This window comes from Lepidothrix coronata, unplaced genomic scaffold (assembly GCF_001604755.1).
Source record: "Lepidothrix coronata isolate B3197 unplaced genomic scaffold, Lepidothrix_coronata-1.0 Scaffold5, whole genome shotgun sequence".
In the NCBI taxonomy this organism is placed as follows: domain Eukaryota; kingdom Metazoa; phylum Chordata; class Aves; order Passeriformes; family Pipridae; genus Lepidothrix; species Lepidothrix coronata.
In genome coordinates this window covers 2,042,166-2,061,249 of record NW_016690185.1, presented here as the reverse complement: position 1 = coordinate 2,061,249, position 19,084 = coordinate 2,042,166, and the positions used below count along the sequence as shown (strand labels likewise).

The 19,084-nt window shown below is 36.5% G+C and overlaps 1 protein-coding gene across 5 annotated transcripts in view; it reads left to right on the top strand.

Annotated features, from left to right (window-relative positions):
- LOC108503831 (solute carrier family 22 member 16-like) overlaps positions 1-19,084 on the top strand; it is a 51,988-nt gene that overhangs the window by 16,552 nt on the left and 16,352 nt on the right. For 4 of the 5 annotated variants that reach the window (XM_017828206.1, XM_017828226.1, XM_017828216.1 and 1 more), the window contains 5 exons: positions 2,062-2,538; positions 5,241-5,358; positions 7,171-7,720; positions 10,107-10,216; positions 10,722-10,821. In XM_017828206.1, coding sequence (XP_017683695.1) covers positions 2,062-2,538; positions 5,241-5,358; positions 7,171-7,720; positions 10,107-10,216; positions 10,722-10,821 — 1,355 coding nt within the window. Of the gene's footprint in view, positions 1-2,061; positions 2,539-5,240; positions 5,359-7,170; positions 7,721-9,598; positions 9,727-10,106; positions 10,217-10,721; positions 10,822-15,838; positions 18,836-19,084 lie in introns of those variants that run through there. The other variant, XM_017828242.1, reaches the window with a different exon arrangement.

Genomic DNA, 19,084 nt, shown 5'->3' with positions numbered 1-19,084 from the left:
ACTGCAACAATAGCCCAAGTTGTTGAATTTGGTTGTGCTTTGTTATTTTTAAAATGAGTTTGTGTCTTTTGATGGGAACAGCTAAAATGAAATTAGAGAAGAGGAACTAAAAAAAATGTTGTTGACCATATTTGTCTGCATCAATAGGGTGACAAAGGTTACATTTTAAAATAACCTTTGCTTTTTTGTGGTCCAAGATAGCCTAAAAGCCTTTCAGAGCCGTTTCAGCCTTGCTCTGGTTTGTGGATAGCTACTTAGTCTGCAAGAAGCTGTTCTCTTGAGAGGGGATTGGTAGATTTGAGGGTTACTGCGGTTACATTCTGTTTCTCTTGACCATATCTCTCAGTTTCATTCTGAAAGAGCAGCAGGGCACCTGTGTGAGGATTGCCTTGAGGTATCCTCAAGAGGGAAGTGGAGCCAGCTTTTGAACTGCCATGGTGGGTTTAGCAATTCAATCCACTCCTCAGACTGCTGTGGAACAGTCAATAGAGCTTTTGTTAAGGGAAAGGGGGATAAAAAGCACTGCATCAGAACAACAACAATGTCAAATGTCATTGGAAGAACGGGACAGGCAACTGGGTTTACATTTACCAAGGAAATATATAAAAATCACAAGGTAAAAGGCAAAGGAGGATGAGGATGGTGAATGGAGGTGTGTTATACAAGGGAACTGTTTAATTGGAAAGGTTAATTGGATATTAGGACAATGTATCCAGTAAATTCTATTTAAATAGTCTGCTTAAAGATAATTTAGAAATTAATTAGAAATTGCGATGGTAGATGATTTAAAAGTCCTAGGCTATGTACTGTTGAAATCTTTATTATGGGAATTCCAGGCTAGATTAGATACCTTTTGGAGAGGAGCATTGAGAGACCACATTTGTTACAGAGATTGGAATTGCTTTGACTTTTCCCACAAGACACTTCAAGGTAACAGGGCTTTAGACATCATTTCCTATGACTTCAGCAGAGATAGCCTCTGGTCATTTAAAAAAAAATCTGCTTTTTGTTTCATACAATTAAGGCCTACTGCATATGCAGTAAGGATGTATATATAGAAGCTCATTGAATGCTTCTTCAAATTATTGCAATTGATTAGCCTTCAGGAAATAGAAAAGGGAGGAGAAACCAAAGCTATTTTGTTTTTTTATGAATAGATGTTGTACTAATTATATGTACAATTTAAACATTTAATTCAGGAAAATACTCCTTATGCTTAAATTATCAGAAACTTTCTAGAATTTGCAGACAGGGATACTAGAGTTCATTGCAAGCCTTTGAAATTCAGAATACATGTGCAATTTTTATACTAAGATTTACTTGCATCTCAAGCACGTCTTAAAAGCTGTTTAAAATGCCGAAATTCAGGCTACACATAAAACATTCTTTTAGCGTGTTTGCTTTTTGATACAATCTTTAACGGATAACTGCACACCCTGTTTAAGCCAAAACCCAACCCATTTCACAGCTATGTTTTGGTACAAAACATTTCACATTGTTCAGATTCTATCTTCTTCTGCTTGTGTCTACATGTATTCTCTCTGTCTTTTGGAGGCAATAAAGAGAGATGGTAAATGGAATACAATTACAGAGATACAAATAGATTAAATGAGGGGCATAATCTGTTTATTTTGTTTTATTTGATGCACATATCTCTAACCCTAAGAACCTGAAGTTGTAACATTTTGGTTTTTCTAACCATTCAAGTAATCTCAGGCCCTATTTTAAGGGGATGTGCTACAGAGAATTGGAGGTAGGAAGGTTGCTTCAAACTAAGTGCTTAAGTTCAGAATTGTTTCATTTTAAATGGTCTTCCCTCTAAGACTAAACACATGACTGAGAGCAGCATTTATTTCCTGGCAATAGATTACTGTGGATCTTTTTCTCATCTTTGGTCTCTTGCAGGGCTTAACTAACATTGAAGCAGCACTATACAACAAAACACTAGACACCCTAATGATGTCTCCATTTACTGATCTTACAAAACAATTACGTTGATTTTTTTTTTTTTTCATGTATAGAGGGCTTTTCTTCAGTAAAATTTTTTCTTTCCCTTTACAGATTTCAAGCATGTGTTTATTTTGCATCTGTCTTTCAAGCTATGTCATGTGGTATCCATTACTTAGCATCTGTGTTCATGGCTGTTACTCCTAACTTTGTATGTGGGTTCCCTGGAAATGTGAGTAATATTCTTTTCCACAACTCCTCTGCATCAAGTATACAGGACATCTGGACACTATGGACATCAACAGAAAATTATGTTGTAGTCCAGCTGGAAAATGGAGAAATTTGGGAAATTAATCAATGCAGCAGATCCAAACGAGAAGTCAGTTTGGATCTGGCATATGAATACAAAGGCAACAAGTCTGTATTTTCGTGTTCTGATGGATTTCTCTATGATGATACAAAGTGGAAGAGCACTGTTGTTACGCAGTGGGATCTGGTCTGTGACCGAGAATGGCTTGCAAAATTAATCCAGCCTACATTCATGCTTGGAGTCTTGATTGGAGCAGTGATTTTTGGTGACATCGCTGACAGGTAAACTGCTATCCTTTGACAACTGTAGCTTCAGACTGCAGTAACTCCATGTGTTTTTGTTGTTTTCACTCATAATTACTCATAATTATGTGCTCAAAATTCAGGAAGTTTGGATATTGCTTTATTCACAGATCTGTTTAACTCAATATCTTTTTCCAATAGCAAGTACTAATTTTAAAATGTCTTTGCAAGTCATTTCCTTTAGCAATTTTTTTTGTGCTTTATGTCATCCATTGTTCTAGGCCTTAATCTCTGAAATTCCCCTGGGCAGCTAGTATTTGCCTTTAGGTTATTTATTTGTTTGTTTATTTATTTATTTTTAACAGAAATAGCAATAGCTCATTGTAATAGCAATGGAAAAACCTGGGAGTAGATTTTCACCTCATTTTTCACGAGGAGAGATTCCTAGTGGAAATACTGATTTTTAATTTGTAATATGATAAATGACAGAACGCCTTCTAGAAGATTAAGTGTAATGTATTTTAAAATCATGTTTCCTAACCTCTGTCATGAATACAGCTCAGTGGGGCTGATGCAAAGGCTTCAAGGGTTTGATCAAGCCCCATGTTCTTAAAATAAACACCCATACGCTATTTTTCCTTGCTCTCCAATTTTAGCTTTTCTCTGAAAAATTAGCTTAAACTTCAGTCTCTTGAGGGTTAGTCCAGATAGGAGAAAAAATGGGTGTGAGTGAGCTGTGCTGTAGTTTCACTTATTTAATAGCATGTATAAAGTTCTGTTTGAGCACAAGGAGAGTCAGTCCATGGAGGGACTCATCCCAAGCAATCTCATGCTTACGGTGCCAAGGCTGTCCTTCAGCCCATTCCTGTCCAATGCTTCTTCCCTGGATGTTATCTCAGATCACGCACTGAGATCCAACATAAGAGCTGGACTCAGAAGCAATGAGATTCAGGATGAATGTCTGTATCCTCCTGTTTCTGTTGGTTTTCTCTCTCAACACAAACAGACTTATTCCTGCCTCAGGAGAACACTCAGCCATGCCCCTTTATCCATATGACAGTCAAATATCCAAGCTACATTTGTACTTGGTTTTGTCTCAGGCAGTTTATGTACCTGTGTTTTGCTTCGAAGGCTGGTTTAGAGTTATTTTTCTCTTTTTGTAAAGGAGCCTGTTGACTGACATTTCTGTTAGGTCGAGGATGACATTTTATCCTACATCTAACAGTATAAGCAGAACAAGGAGATCAGGCGTGTTTTTTCTGATTTTCCTTCATTAGCACAACACTATGGTGTGATAGTTACAACATGGGAATGCAAAAGTAATGATGACTTTTTTTTAATTTGGCTTTTAGAACACATGGAATCAATCTGCCTCCCAATCCAAGGCTTTGTAAAACCATATTTAATACAAAACCAGAATATAAAGCCAACATTTGTTTTGTGTCCCTTTAAATCATTCATAACTTTTTAAATTAATACTCAGACATGATTTATAAGTTTAGGATCATATTGTTCTCATTTCCATTAATTCAAGCCATGGACAGCTAGTTAAGACAATACACACATTCTGAGTTGCAGATTTACAACTGTAGATTTTACAGCTGAAAGTTATTATTTTCTGACACATCCTGGCTTGGTGGGAAATAAGACTGTGTGTTCCTCCCATTACCAATGAACAGATTTCCCAACAGAAGAGCTCTGATAGCTAAGACTCATTGGGATCTTTTCTGGCAGGAATCAAAGATAAAATGTGCATGACTCCAGGTCAAGGTTGGAGAAGAATAGGAGGAATTTTAATGGAGTACCAAATACTCACAGAAAAATAAAATTACAAAGGAGTCCACACCCCTGAAAGTCCTCAACCTCTCTGTCTAAAAGTAATATCTCCATTTGCGAAAAGCTCTTTGCAATGGAGTAGATAGTAAGAGCCCAAGAAAATATTATCAGGGAAGAAAAATGATTCCACACATTTTGTATTACAAAGCATTTGTAGATAAAATGTAATGAATCTCCAATAGAGCCTTTAGCATGTGCTCACTTGTTTAGGGACAACTGGCTCTACTCTGGATATTTTCTCCCTGAGATACAGGAAGAAAAAAAAACAAATAGAAGTTCTTTTTTACTAAATGCCCTTCTTTTACACTGGAAACTACTATGTGTTGATAGGAAGCTATTATTTGACATGTTTTTTTTGCCGTTAGTATACTATATTCTTGGATTTCTGTATTTGTATATGCATGCATGTGTGCTGTGATACAATCAGAAAATTCAGGGGAACTGTGTGTTTGCCATTTATTAGAGAATTCAATTTTAAATAACTGTACAAAGATATGTTACAGAAGCCTTTCATTACTATCCAAATTGGTTGTTACTTTGGCAAGAGATGGCATGTTATGACAGCTAACTTTTGTTAGAAATTATTAACAAAAGGCTACTTAATATAAAATATCTGAAAAAGTGATTTATGTCCTCATAAAGAAGACTGAGTAAATCTGCAGATCAGTTATGCAGAAGTTCAGCTTGAAACTGGAGGTGAACATATGTAATGCTCACTGCACATTCCATTCATAGGAGCTTCCTTTTCCTTGGAAGTTGGAATTACTGAAAAATTAATACAGGTAACTAAACCAGAGTTTCTGTGGTGCATTGTTAAACTTCCATCTAGGCTCTCTGGAGTTGCAGGTGTATTTTAATAGAATGTTTGTGGTTATTCATAATTTTATTACTGCTGTGATTTTCAGGCTGGGAAGACAGCGTGTTATATGGTTCACAAGTGCTGGTCAGTTTGTATTTGGCATTGCAGTGGCCTTCACATTTGACTACTACAGTTTTGTGACTGTGCGGTTTCTCCTTGCTATGGTAAGAAGGGATGATCACCCTGGCTCTTTTTACGTGTCATTTCCTACCCCTTATCAGGAAAGCCTCCCTTTTGTTATTATTTCCTCCCCTACTTCATTATTCTAAAGCCCCATCTGTTGCACTTATTTCAGCAGAGCAGGGAGAGTCTGAATATTCTTGGACCACAGCAGTTTTCCTCTTTGAATTAATAGAAAGCGTCTGTATGAAGCAGTGTTTGGTACTTCCTCCATCCCAACCTCTGCTGGACTGGTAATTAAATACCAAGTGTGAGCAGCAAACTCTGGATTCTGCATTGCAGCTGCAGTTGCATTTCTCCTCATTGTTAGAAATGGAGTATAGTTTTTCTTAACCTAGCAAATCTATAATAAGTATTATTTTTATCTCTACCATTTTGAATGATGGAGGAGAGATGCACATGTTTTATGCTGTACTTAAGAGTATTTCAGTATATATGTTTATGCATACCTACACACATACTTTTATATATATGCGTGGTATGTATTCCATATCTGATAGATATTCAATATTTATACATATTAAACAATTTTAAATAACTGTTTTACAGCCAAAAATGTACTATTTGTAGCTTTTCACCACATAATGCATACAGAATGCCATCACACACAAAAAAATGATGTAACTTATTTAATGTGGGTTAGATATTTGAAAATAGTCACATAATTTATTTTATTCCTGCTGACAGCGCATTAGTCAAGACAGAACCTTGCACCTGGAGCTCCCTTTGCCTGATTAGAGCTCAGAAGAATTTCCTAGCAGGAAAAACGACATAATTTTAGCCTTGAACAGTGAGATCTAAAGAAGTCCCTCCACTCACTTCCTTGGCTGTTGATGCCAGGGATGGTGGTAGTTTAGAAAAGCAAAAAGCTCAGACCAGACCAATGCTGCAGGTTTTAACTGGCCACTGGGACTGATTTGCAAGACTCAGGCCTAAAGCTCTAGGCCCTGTGCTACTGAGATCAGCACAACTTTCCTGTCAGCTTCAGTGGGTTCAGAATCAGAGATTATTAACTTTCATATTTTCAACCAGAAAACTGATTAATCAAAACAATATACTGAAATATTTTCTAGTCTATATTTTCTAGCTGTGTTTGGAAATGTTTTGAGATACCATGAATTTGATGTTGCTAGAGAAATTGAAATATATATATGTTCAATAATATATATATTCAATAAAAAAATACTATCATGCAGAACATGCCAGCAATTGCATTCACTGCATAACATATGAGAACCTGTAATCATATATATATATATATAATTGTAAAAAATTTGATTTAATGAGATCATTTACAAGGGTGTGGAAGGTAACTCTCAGTAAATTTGCAGTTCCTTGACATGTAGGTTATTAATAGTTTACTTAAAAGCCAAGGTCAAGTGGATTTTCAGAAGTGAGGATTACCTCAGGGGACCTCATTTTCCTGAGCATCCAGTTTGTGATGTCATTAAGGGACCTGATTTTTGGAGGGGAAGGGCTTAATGACATCATCAAATTAGGTTCCTTTTCAGGTATCTCTTGCTGGCTGTCCCCCACTACAGAGAAGCATCCAAATTCACTTCATATTTTTAAATACAGTGTCTGGGCAGTCTGAAGGTTTGAGCGAACTTTTCCTCCAGCCGATTAGTTTTCAGGGTTGCCTTTTTTCTGTCAGTGTGAGACAGGCCAGCACTGTGGCAATTAAGCGTGCACAAATGTGGAACACTGTTACTCTTTGTTTTTACTGCTGGTGCACAAGGAGAGCACATACAAAACTCACTCTGGTTTTTTTTCTTTTCTTTCTCCCACACCCCCAGGTTTCAAGTGGCTATCTGGTTGTGGCTTTTGTTTATGTGACTGAATTTGTTGGCATTAAAGCACGAACCTGGGCTTCTATGCATGTCCATGCTTTTTTTGCTATGGGAATTATGATTGTGGCACTCGTGGGATTTCTGGTTCGGACCTGGTGGGTCTATCAGATATTTCTCTCCATAGCAACTGTTCCCTTTGTCTTGTGCTGCTGGATGCTCCCAGAAACACCTTTTTGGCTCCTGTCAGAGGAAAGATATGAAGATGCACAAAAAGTGATTAATACCATGGCAAGATGGAATAAAGTAAACACTCCCTGCAAAGTTTCTGAACTGTGCTCAGTCCAACAAGATGATCCAGTCAGTGGCAGAATGGGTGAAAATGACATGTCCTCAACAAAGAAGCACAACATCTTAGACCTGTTTTGTAACTGGCAAATTGCAAGAAGGACCATCACGGTCTGGCTGATCTGGTTCACTGGGAGCTTAGGGTACTATGTCTTCTCCCTCAGTTCTGTCAGTTTAGGAGGCAACGAGTATTTAAATCTCTTTCTCATAGGTAAATATTTTTGTACTTTATTCTGTTAATGACAGAACTGGAACATAACATTTAGAAATGTCTATAGATTTGACAGCCAATTTTTTACTTTGTTCATTCAATTATGAGCCTTGTTCAAAAAGCTTCTTGCTAACTCTTCATAAAGTTGACTAACACAGGAATATCATTCACTCCAAATCTGTTTCCAAAAAAAAAAAGAATTTAAAATTTGATGGTGTACAAAATTCTTCTCTATCTGTCTTTCTGATTGTAAAACCGCATTCTGCTTGTCTCCTCTTTGCCCTGCAAGCATGCAGCAGATCCACACAAACACCAGGGGAAACAGATGAGCAACACAAAATTTGCCCTGCACTGTTAAAGGCACAAACTAGGAAAATAGGAGAAAAATATTATTCTTTTTATCCCTTACAGTCATGATATATTGAGTTTGTCTGTGTAAAAAACAGATTCATAATTCTCACAAGCAAGACTAATTTTAGTTTTCTCAAAAGTATATTTTTTATTAAGTTGTGATATTATTTTATCATTCTGAGTATAATCTTTCTCTGGTATGTAAGTTGTTTGTTGTTTACAAAGGCAGTTAAGTGCATTCAAGGCCTGATTCAAAGTTTGTTAAGATCAGTGGAAATACTCCATTGACTTCAGAGGACTCTAGATCAGACATGTAGCTCTGAGCCAGCAAAGAATTAAATTATGTGCTTTCCTTTGTGCAACTGAGTACTCTCAGTGAAGTGAATGTGACTGATCGTGTACATAAGCACACAGAAGGACTGGGGCTCTCATGAATTCAGTTTGTTTTGTCATGTATTACAGTGTATTGTTAGACTGATGTGTTGAAGAGTGGAAGCTAGTATTGCACAGATAACTAAAATGTTAGGTTGGAGTACACTGTATCCACCTCTTCTAAAAATACTTTAGCAGACTAACAAACACATAATAATTGCACAAGCCCAAAAGATCGTTTCCTGATATTACAGGTGTAATGACATGCCATACGCACTTAATGAAGGAATGCAGCATATTCATTCAGGGCTGTATCTTATGTTATTCCTTGATTTTACATTGGACATAGTAGCATTCTTCATGAGCAAATTGGTTCAAAACGTGTCCAAAGTGGCTTAGGCTCAATATCATTTGTCTTGGGGCAGATCATGTTTATACAGTATTTGTGAACAGTCCTCGCCAAATGCCAGTTCCTTCCTGCAGAAGTTTTTCTCCAGAAAGAGACATTAGGAAGAGACAATCTGTGTTAAGAGTGGGATGTTGTAAGCAGCTGCCCTCTTTTTTATAGAGAAGAGAGTAAGCTGGAACTGCACTCTGTATTTGTGAAGCTAACTCAAAAAACTGGACTTGGAGAGACCTTGCTTGCCATTTACTTTGGGATGATTTTGAGCTGAAGCTGGGGGAGGCACCTGTGCCTTCAGTTCTGTGTCCAGGTGGAAGCTAGAAAGTCCTGAGAGGTGTGTCAGTATGACACTAACAATATTCCTTGTGGGCATACTTGAGCTGTTGTGAAAATACTTGAAGGAGAAGAGCAGCAAATGTACAGCTTTAAGACAAAAGTGCCAGTATCCTAAAAGCAGAACTGTGACTTTGATGTTTTCTGTAATTTTCCATCCCAAGGAGAACTGGAGCTGCTCTGCTCTGTGAAACCTGTTTCCCTTGTCCTTCTCCACTCTCATTACCGTATTTAAGGCCATTTTCTGCCTCCTGTCACCATTTCTGTTACCAAATGAACTAGCCCAACACACTGGTTATCTCTAGATTTTACATATTTATTATCCCCTAGATTAAATTAATCCTCATAAAGAGGAAGTTAGAGTTAGAACATGAATATGTGTAATCATGACTTAAAACAAAATAATTTCATACTGACAGGTGCTGTGGAGTTGCCTTGCTATATCATTGCTTGCGTTGCGATGGACAAACTGGGAAGGAGAAACACACTCATTCCGTTCCTTATTTTAAGTGCACTGATCTGTGTTTTAATTATGTTCATACCTCAGGTTAGTCACGTATTGTTGAAAGTGTTCCTATAGCAGAAATTGATTTTAAAGGCTCTTAAGCCAGTAGATGCAGCTGCTCTCTCTAAACCATATAGTTGGTCAAAGGCTGATTTTAAATTTCAGCTGCCAGTCAAAGGTAGATTTCTGCATTTTCAGTACAGGTTTCACTGTCACTGCTGGAGTCACATGTAAAATGTTCCCAAGACTTCAGTGAACCAGGACTGGTAAAGAGTGATATGAACATTAGTAACTTACTGAGCAATTTTTAAAAAGCAAGCAATAAGCATTGCTTATTAAGGTTCACAACTTTTCAAGAATTTCAATTATGTTTGAAAGTGTTATTTTCTCGTGATATATTTATTTGTGCTCTCTTTCAATAGGACTTCAGTATATTAATTATTTTAGCAAATATGGCTGGAAAATTTTCAATAGGTGTGGCATTTGGCCTTATATATCTCTACACAGCAGAACTGTACCCAACAATTGTAAGGTAAGAACTTTCACCAGTTATGTGTTTTTCATTAATTGGATGTTATTTCATTCCCTTTGTTATTGTTCTGCACCTGATCCAGCAGCCCTTGGCATCAGTGGAGGTGATCTCAAAGACTTGGGATGGGATGAGTTCAGAGTTGTCTGGTGTTTGGCTGTACCATAGTTTTTTATTCATTTTTTTTATTCATTTTCCATTCCATATGCATTGATTGGTTCCATTGGGGAACTGGAAGAATACTCAATACTTTCTTAAACATTTTTCATGCCTTTCTTAAAAGTCCTCGTTATTCATCCTGGGATCTGTGCTGAAGGATGATTATATTTTTAATCTTAATTACAGAAGCAGCTGAATTTCACTACAACATAAATTTACCTTGGCATAGTGACAGCTTCCTAGTATAATTGCTTAAAGACATAAATCCTACTGATGTTTTAAGTGTCTGTGCATTTCTAATTGTTTCCTTTATCTGCTAGAATTCTTAATCAAATTTTTTTAAGTCTAGATCACTTGCTGTTGGAAGTGGAAGCATGATGTGCCGTGTAGGAAGTGTGGTTGCTCCTTTCTGTGTATATCTGAGAAGTGTTTGGATTTTCATGCCACTTGTAAGTATTTATTTCTATGGTGAATGTTTCTGGTTTTGAAAAGGTGCATGTGTTATTTGTTTTCTCTTTACTAACTTGCCAAGTATGTTTTTCACATGACAAAGGAACCAAAGGCTGAATGTTTATTTTGAAAAGAAAATTAAGTAAGCCATTCTTGTTCAAAATTTTAAGTCCCAAAGATTAGTTGCTTCATATTGTTAAAAATACGCAGCTAAAGTAAAAGGGAGACTTTGAATCACTGAAATATTCTGAAATGTTTTTGTGATGGGAGACAGAAAAATATTTATGCACTGAATACTAGAGTAAAATTGATAAAAATATTTTCTGTTAAAATATTCTGCATCTACCATGTAACATTTAGGAAGTGTCATAGTCCATACTTTCTTGCAGGCCTAGCAGTTTTTGACCATGCTCCTGACTTATTCTCACCTTTCTTCAAAGGCATAGTTCTTCCATTCTTGAACTCACCACAGGTGGCTGGTTTTTCTTACACTATGCCTTAATATTTTCCACAGCTTCCCTGGGACATTACATCTTTGGAATAGCCTTCCAAAAGATCAAGAATGTTTTGTGCTTACTACACCTGGTCTTCAAACCTGCCCCAAAGGTCCCTCTCTGTGTTCATTTACAAGAACTGAACAAAACAATTCATGAGACAGAAAAAGAGAAGGAAATGGTATACTGATGAGGTTCATGGTGGCTTTGACTAGCAACAGAACCTTGTATTCATTAAGCACACCTTACTTTTTAGGTAACTCCAGGTCATGTTTTCATTAGGTTTTGTCTTCTACCACCAGTTGCCCCACAAAAGAGAGGTGGAACCATTCCTTTGTGGACTTTGGGCATTTTGTCTGCATTATGTAGCAGATCCATTTTGGACAAAATATTTTAAGTATTTCCTGCTTACAGATGAATCACATTTCTTCGTTGCATTTCTGTTATGAAGCATTTGCTGCTTGGAAGTCCTGCAGCTACTCAATCCCTTTTTTCCCTTGAAGGATAAATTATGCCTATATATGTCAAACCAGAAGGAATTACAAAGTTTATATTTAAATTTTAAGTAAAGAAGAATTTATTATTGATTTAAAATAGTTTGAATTCTTTCAAAAACCCCTTAGGATTCACTGTTACTAGCACATTGATGTTTTATGTAGATGATACATATCCAAAGATGAAAATGTAATGGGATGTGTCTTTAACCTGGATTTTTACTCAAATTTTGTCCATCACATTGGAGTTTCCTGAAAAAGTGCATTGTGCCCTTTTGATTTTGCAACTATAAAATCTCCAATTATAGATGGTAGAGACTGGTTTCAGAGAAATCTTGTAAGCTAATTTCATTATTTAAATGAATTACTTTTGGTTGTTTTGGATAAAAACTAAGAGGATGAAGAAGACTACAAATTAATTTATCTCCTCAAGCTCCTAAAAATTTTTTCTTTCTTAACAATGGCCTCCACAAACCAAAATGTCATCCCAGAAAAGACAAAGAAACATTTGCAGAGTAGAGTGATCATGGGAGAACATTCTTTTTCTCTTGTCAGCATTTTGCCTTTACTGGATGAGATAAGCTTTAGTATCTGTGCAGAAGTGCTGCAGTTCAACTACAGATGGGGAATGCTCAGACATGCTGGAGAGCAGTGCAAATGGCAGTATAAACACAGGAATTATTTCAGCTATGAACAACTCTCAGTGTACAAAAATTATCCAGAGTATTTGTAGTTGTGTAGTAGTTCACAGTGAATATGTTTCCATTATTAGCTCCTGTTGTAGAGCATTTGTCAGATTATTAAATGGACTTGTCTTGTGCTGGAGCATAGCGTGCCAAGTCTCAGGTCAAGTAAGCTTTTTGGAATGGAAATGAAATAAAATAGATTATATTTATGAGTAAACTGATATACATCACACTGATCTATTGTATACACTACACATTGTTGAGCAGTCAATACTGCTATTTGACAGTCTGCCTCTTGTACAGTTATGCCACCTGTGAGTACTGCAAGTATCTCATTTGAATGACTGTAAATCTTGAATAACTTGACAAGTATGTTTTTTATGTGACAGCTTTATAGAAAACGTACAGTAAAGCAACTGCTCCATGTATAACCTATTCCTGTTTCTCAGCTGGTAAGAATTATGTTACAGTAGCCCTTTAACAGACTGGATTTATCTCTCAGAAAAAACATAAATTAGAAATTTAAGAAGACCTCAATGAAGTCAGTAAAATTAAATGAATGCAAATACTGTGTCTAATACTAGTGGATTTTCAGGTTAAAATTTAATCTTTTTTGTTGAAGTAGAAGTAAAAGTATTATTTTTAGGGATATTTAATTCAAAATACCTTTTGTTCTGGACTAAATATATTAAGTCCTGGTCTTAGACCACTGTGAAATTGTTGCTCAAGGAAAGGCAGAGGACATATGAAAAATGATGGTGCATCTTTTTTTGAAGTTTTTTATGGTAGATAGTAGAAGCTGCTGGCTGTACTGAAGTGTTGGGAGTACTCTGAGAGTTTAACTAAGCAGATAGTCAGATTTCAAAAATTAAGGCCCTGAAAATGCAATTCATTTAAGAAGGTACACCTGTCAAATTAACTTCAATGCAGCTTAAATGTACTTAAATATCTTGTACAATAGTACACTTTATTCCATAAGCATTTGACTATATTAGAACATTTTCTGATACTGAATCATATGTTTAAAATGGTACATACATACAAAATTTATATATTTGTAATGAACAAGCAAAGGGCTAAATTATGTCAAATGCCTTATGAAGCAGTGTGCCAAGATAAGACAGCAAAAGACTTGCTTTGACTAAATGTAACTTCATTGATAATTGTGGCTACTGCCCTTGAAAAGGCAGATAATGTTTGAGAAGCCCTTGAATAAATACACTGTGACTTAATTTTTCATATTTTGTCTTTCATAGGAAATATTGGAAAATGCTTTGTAGAGTCAGGGAGAAGGGAAATGCGGGAATTACATGCATGCATCAGCTTTCACATAGAAAAATCTTCTTTTCACATAGAATTGAAGAAAACATGATGCAATAGAGTTATGAGAGCCAAGTTGAAAAGGCAGGAAAAATGGTGATGTGTATGCTTACAGAATAGTGAGAGTTCTCAGGGGGATAAGAGGTAGATTCATGAGGAAGAAAAACATGAGAAGAATGCCAAGTGTCTAAAAGACTAACTGAAACAGAGAAGACACACATATTTAAAGCACACAGTGTTGCTTTAACCTTGTTCTGTTTGGTATAAGTAGTGACCCTGTTCTCATACACTCCAAATGTATGGGTGTCTGTAAGATTCAATATTCTTTACAGACTGCAATATCCTCAAATGTAAACTTATGAGAGGCTAAAGGATGTGCATGAGAGAGGTTACTGTGGAATAGCTGCCATGTGTCACTTCATCCTGTCTTCCCATAGCAGAAAATCATATTTTATTAGTAGAGAAGCATTCTGACACACAGAGATGAGATTTTAGTGTTTTGGAATATATTTTTAAATATCACTCTTGCCACATATGTCCACAAGAATTTCCCTCAATTTGTCACTGAAGCACTGTTTGTGCCATTTCTTCTGGTTCTATTACTGTTAGGATTTTTTTGTTTGTTTTAAATTTTCGTGGTAAGAGCATGACTATTTTATTTTCACTGTAGTTTGCAGTATTTAGCAGTATTTTGCCTTTTTTTATTATTTTGTCAGCCTCTATATATTTAATGCAAGTGCAAAAAGAGGACTGTATGCAACTGCATGACTTTTACTTCTCAAAATAATGCTTGAGAGAAACTGTCCTCTTCTTTTGGGGGAGAAGAGAAGCAAAACTAGCATAGTGCATGTACATGAAAATAGAACTGTTCAAAGTTACAATAGAGACTTCTGATATTAAAGCACCTTTCTGACTTAAAGTCTGGCTTAGCTGCAAGTGGTAGCTGGCCAGTTCTTGTCTCAAGTTCTGTGTGAGAGACATAGGCACAATAATTCCAAATGTTCTCTCTCATATCTGGAAAGAATATATTAAACACAGGACAGACTTGAGAATCAGCGAGATAAAGATAATACAGTATCAAAGTGCAGAGTCATAGAATGGAAAAACACTGAGACCAGACATGATGTACTGTGGGAAAGCATTTCTATCAGGAGAGATTTGAGTCATTTATAACCTGGTGTTGCGGAATGTCAGGGTTTTAATCCTGTTCTGTCCTCAAAGGAGGAAAGTGTGAATTGTTCTCATTGAACAAGATATAGAAATGAAAGGGAAGAGTAAATATTCCTGGAGCAAATGTGTGCTTCTCTATCTACCCACATTATCCTGATCCTTGCACCACTCATGCTGAAGTAAGCTGTTGTTATGGAATTGTGTACCCCATGGACAAATCCAAAATGTGATCCCAGTGCAACTGTCAGTAGATGCCTGCACTCCTAACAGTTCTTTGAAACTGAATTTAGCAAAGTATTCTTGTTGAGAGCTAGCTCATCATCTGCTGAGCATGGATGTGCACTTTGTGGCTCAAGGCCAATGAACCATACTAAGAAATTTCAGTCTGGCTATGCAGGAGGGACAGGCACACAGGTTCAAGTACAGCTACACAGGAGCTGGAGAGTGAATTGAGATTACAGGTGGCAGGGAAATTGTGGCTCTGTGTACATGTGTGTAAAAATAAATGTATGCAATCCTAGAATCAGTTCTTAAATACATGCCTGATAGCAGAAATACGAAATGAAGATAATATATATTGTTTCCTCAGACAGAATTATTCCTGTTTGCACTGTATTGATCCCTTGTGAACAAAACACTTCACTTGCTCATTGATAAATTGTGCTGCATAATCTTTCATTTATGCAACAAAAAAAGGTAGATCTTTTATATAGGTAATATTTAAGACTTATGATCTTTTCTTTACATTTCAGTTCCTTGTGCTTTATTTTAAATATGCTCTCAAGCAAGATCAAAACTACAAACAACTTGAAAGACATTTCTACCTTTACAGCTGCTGTTTGTTTCTTCCAGTTGCTTGTTGGAATCATGGCTCTTCTGAGTGGAATATTAACCATAATGCTTCCAGAAACACTGGGAAAACCATTGACTAACACATTGGTGGAAGCTACAGAAATGGGAAGAAACAAGAAAAGCTGTTCAGGAAAGACTCCTCCAGCACATGGTGGTGCAGCATTAGAAAAGATAGAGATGTTTGGTCAAGAAACAGTCAGCACTGAGAAATAAAGCACCAGCAAAATGGCTGTTCCCAATTTTAATCATTCTCTAATTTATAAGATCTTTGTATTCAAGAAATGTGACTGTTCTATAATATCTGTGCCTTCTACTTTGTATCCAGTCTTGCCTTTTCAATAGAGCAAGACTATGAAACCTTTTCCATGGGACTGAGTTACTGCAGAAAATTTGATAGGATTTCTAGATCCCTTGTCAAACTTACCTAGACTTTAAAAAATCTGACTTGCTGTGACCAGTTGGAATGATTACGCTAAATGTCAGAAACTACCTGATTACATATATATATATAAAAATATGTCAATCCTTTGCTTCACATTTTCTGCAGTTAGAATTGTAAACCTACCATGAAGTGCCCTCTCTGCTCTCATTGTGTTGCAGCTGACAGTTAGAGGCTTAAGACTTCAAAGCACAGTAAACTCAGTTATAATTCAAGAGAGAAGCCTTAACGTTGAATTGAGTCATATCAATACTTTTAAAGTGAAACTAATTTATTATATTTTTTTTCAAATTTTCTACTAGAAATGGTACCATTGCTAACAGAGGAACGTATTCTATGGCACAGCTTCTGACTGAAAAAATAATACTAAGTTTGCAAAATGTGCAAATAGCTTGTATATTCATTCTGTTGAATGGCAATTGTATTTTTATTAGTGGTTTAGAAAAAAAGTGTTCACTGGATCTCCTGCTGTCACAGTTTAGGTAAAACTAGACTGCCTGATCCCTTTACAAGTTGCAGTCATTCCAGACCGTTATTTTAATGCTCCCCTTCTCACTTATTTCAGCTCAGATCTAGCCTCAGATTTTTTATAACTTTTAAGAGCTACACTAGCAACTTTACCAAATGCCTCCATCAAGGTCTTCACAGTCTTCAGTGCAGAGAGCTCTTACTCAGGCTCTCTGCACAGAAGCGGACTTAGTTATTAATGAATTTTTAGTAGACATGGTTTCCACACAGCTATCTGTAGCTCATTTTTTCCTTATTATACCACACAAAATCAGTTAGAAAAATATAATCTAAAAAATGGTAGCTGGAGGACACTGATCAATAGAAGAGTTACCAGTTACTCTAGTAGTTTTAGTCAAAGTGTCTGTAAACATCCCACTGTTGCTACACCTCAGGTGTGCATGAACCCTTACTTGTTAGTGCAGTGTTTCTGCCTTATGACTGTGGACCATAGAAAACTGATAGATAGGAACGCATCACTCTGGTTGCTACTTTTATTGTTTTCTCTCCCAACTCCCCCTCTTCAGTCTAACCTCCAGTCCTGGGGGTTCTTCCTTGCCTGAGGATCTATATCCTCTTTGTTTGACCATCCTTGGTTTGAGGGGAGCAGCACACCAGCTGTCTGCATGTTGAGGCTGAGACAGCCCTCTCTTATCTGGGCTGTGTGAACTTGGTCCCCCTTGGTTTGAAATCAGGTTTTTTTGCATCTTAGGGACCTACTCTCATGGCACAATCTCATCAAAACAAGTCTTTGTTTACTTCTTTGCCATGTACCCAAAAATAAGGTATCTGTATTACTACAGATAAATATTCTGTATGTTGTAGAAATTAATGGCCGTATTTTTCAATTATATCTGCACAATCATTAGTTTCAATGACTTCTGAAACCAGAATAATGGTTTATATCCTCTTATAAAAGATTTTATTCTTCACTGCACTGTCCTAGATTATCAAGTAGCATTTTGGTCCTGGTATTAGAACAAAATAATATCCTGTGTAAGGATTAACATGCTTTGAAGCAAGCAAAATTCAGTCAGTTTAAGTTCAGAGAGTTTCTACGAGATAATTATATAGAAAGCATAGAAAAGAATCTTTATGCTCCCTACAGTTCTGTGGGTGTTCCAATGTTTGCAGAGAAAACCTCCAAGAAGACCTGCACAGAATACTCTGGCTTACGTCCAGATATGTTAGTTCAGCAAAAGCACTTAACCTTACCCCGTGAGTAATCCCATCATTATTCAGAGAACGACTTGAACACATACTTTGTTGACTGAAGAACGGATTACTCACATGCTGTGGTTTTTCATTTTGCTGAAGAGCAGACCTAGTATTCTTCCACTGCTTTCAGATCTCCCTCCACTTACCAGAGCAGAACAGTAGATCTTTATCTGCAAGATCTATTGCCAAACCCTGCATGCCCTGCCTTAAATAAGGGTTTAACCATGCTAAAAAAGAAAACATCATGCAATACACCTAACAAGGAATTAAACTGGTACTATCTTCCATTACAGCCACCCTTCTCACACACAGAGCTCCAAGTTGTTTCCTTATTTTAGGGTTCTTTCACATGGATACTCCCTCTTTTGATAGTACATCTATTTTAAAACTCACTAGTCATGAGTTTTGGGAGCACTACAGTCTAATTCTAACAAGGTACTGATGAACAATTAAAATTATTTTTTCTACCTCCTTACTTGCCAAATAACTGGCAAGTAAGGTGTTACCCTGGTACGAACAGTCAAGGCGTGTTCTGTGTTCCTTTGGCTTGAGGGATTCAGGACCTGGTGATCTGTAATCAGTATACATAAGGTAAAGAAAAGAAACAGAAAAATCTTAAATGCACAATGATACTGATACTGTTTACAAACTAAACTGTAATTATATTTCTAGACCACAATGTTGGCTGGTGGCTTTTAAGACCAAAACCCAGTTCCTTCTGTCACTGAAGTCAGTTGGTATTTGGTCTTTGATTCAAATGACACCTAAATTTCCCTGAACTAATGATGTTACTGTTTTTCCTTGGAAATAAAAAGTTTGTTGATCTACAGGTACACCTTTTGTGATTTTATGTATCAATAGCTTAGAAAATGCCTTGGAGTATCCTATTCTTTAACCTGAGGAAGCATATTACTGAAAAAAAACCAGGAAATGGCATGTCTCTGTATGTCTCTAGCATTTCTGTTTGATTGTTTTTTCCATATGGACAAAAATATGTTTAACACTAGTCATGCACTATAAATGTAGCAAAATCAGGGTGAGTTGATTTCTTTCCTTTCAATACCCATAGATTTTCTAAATCC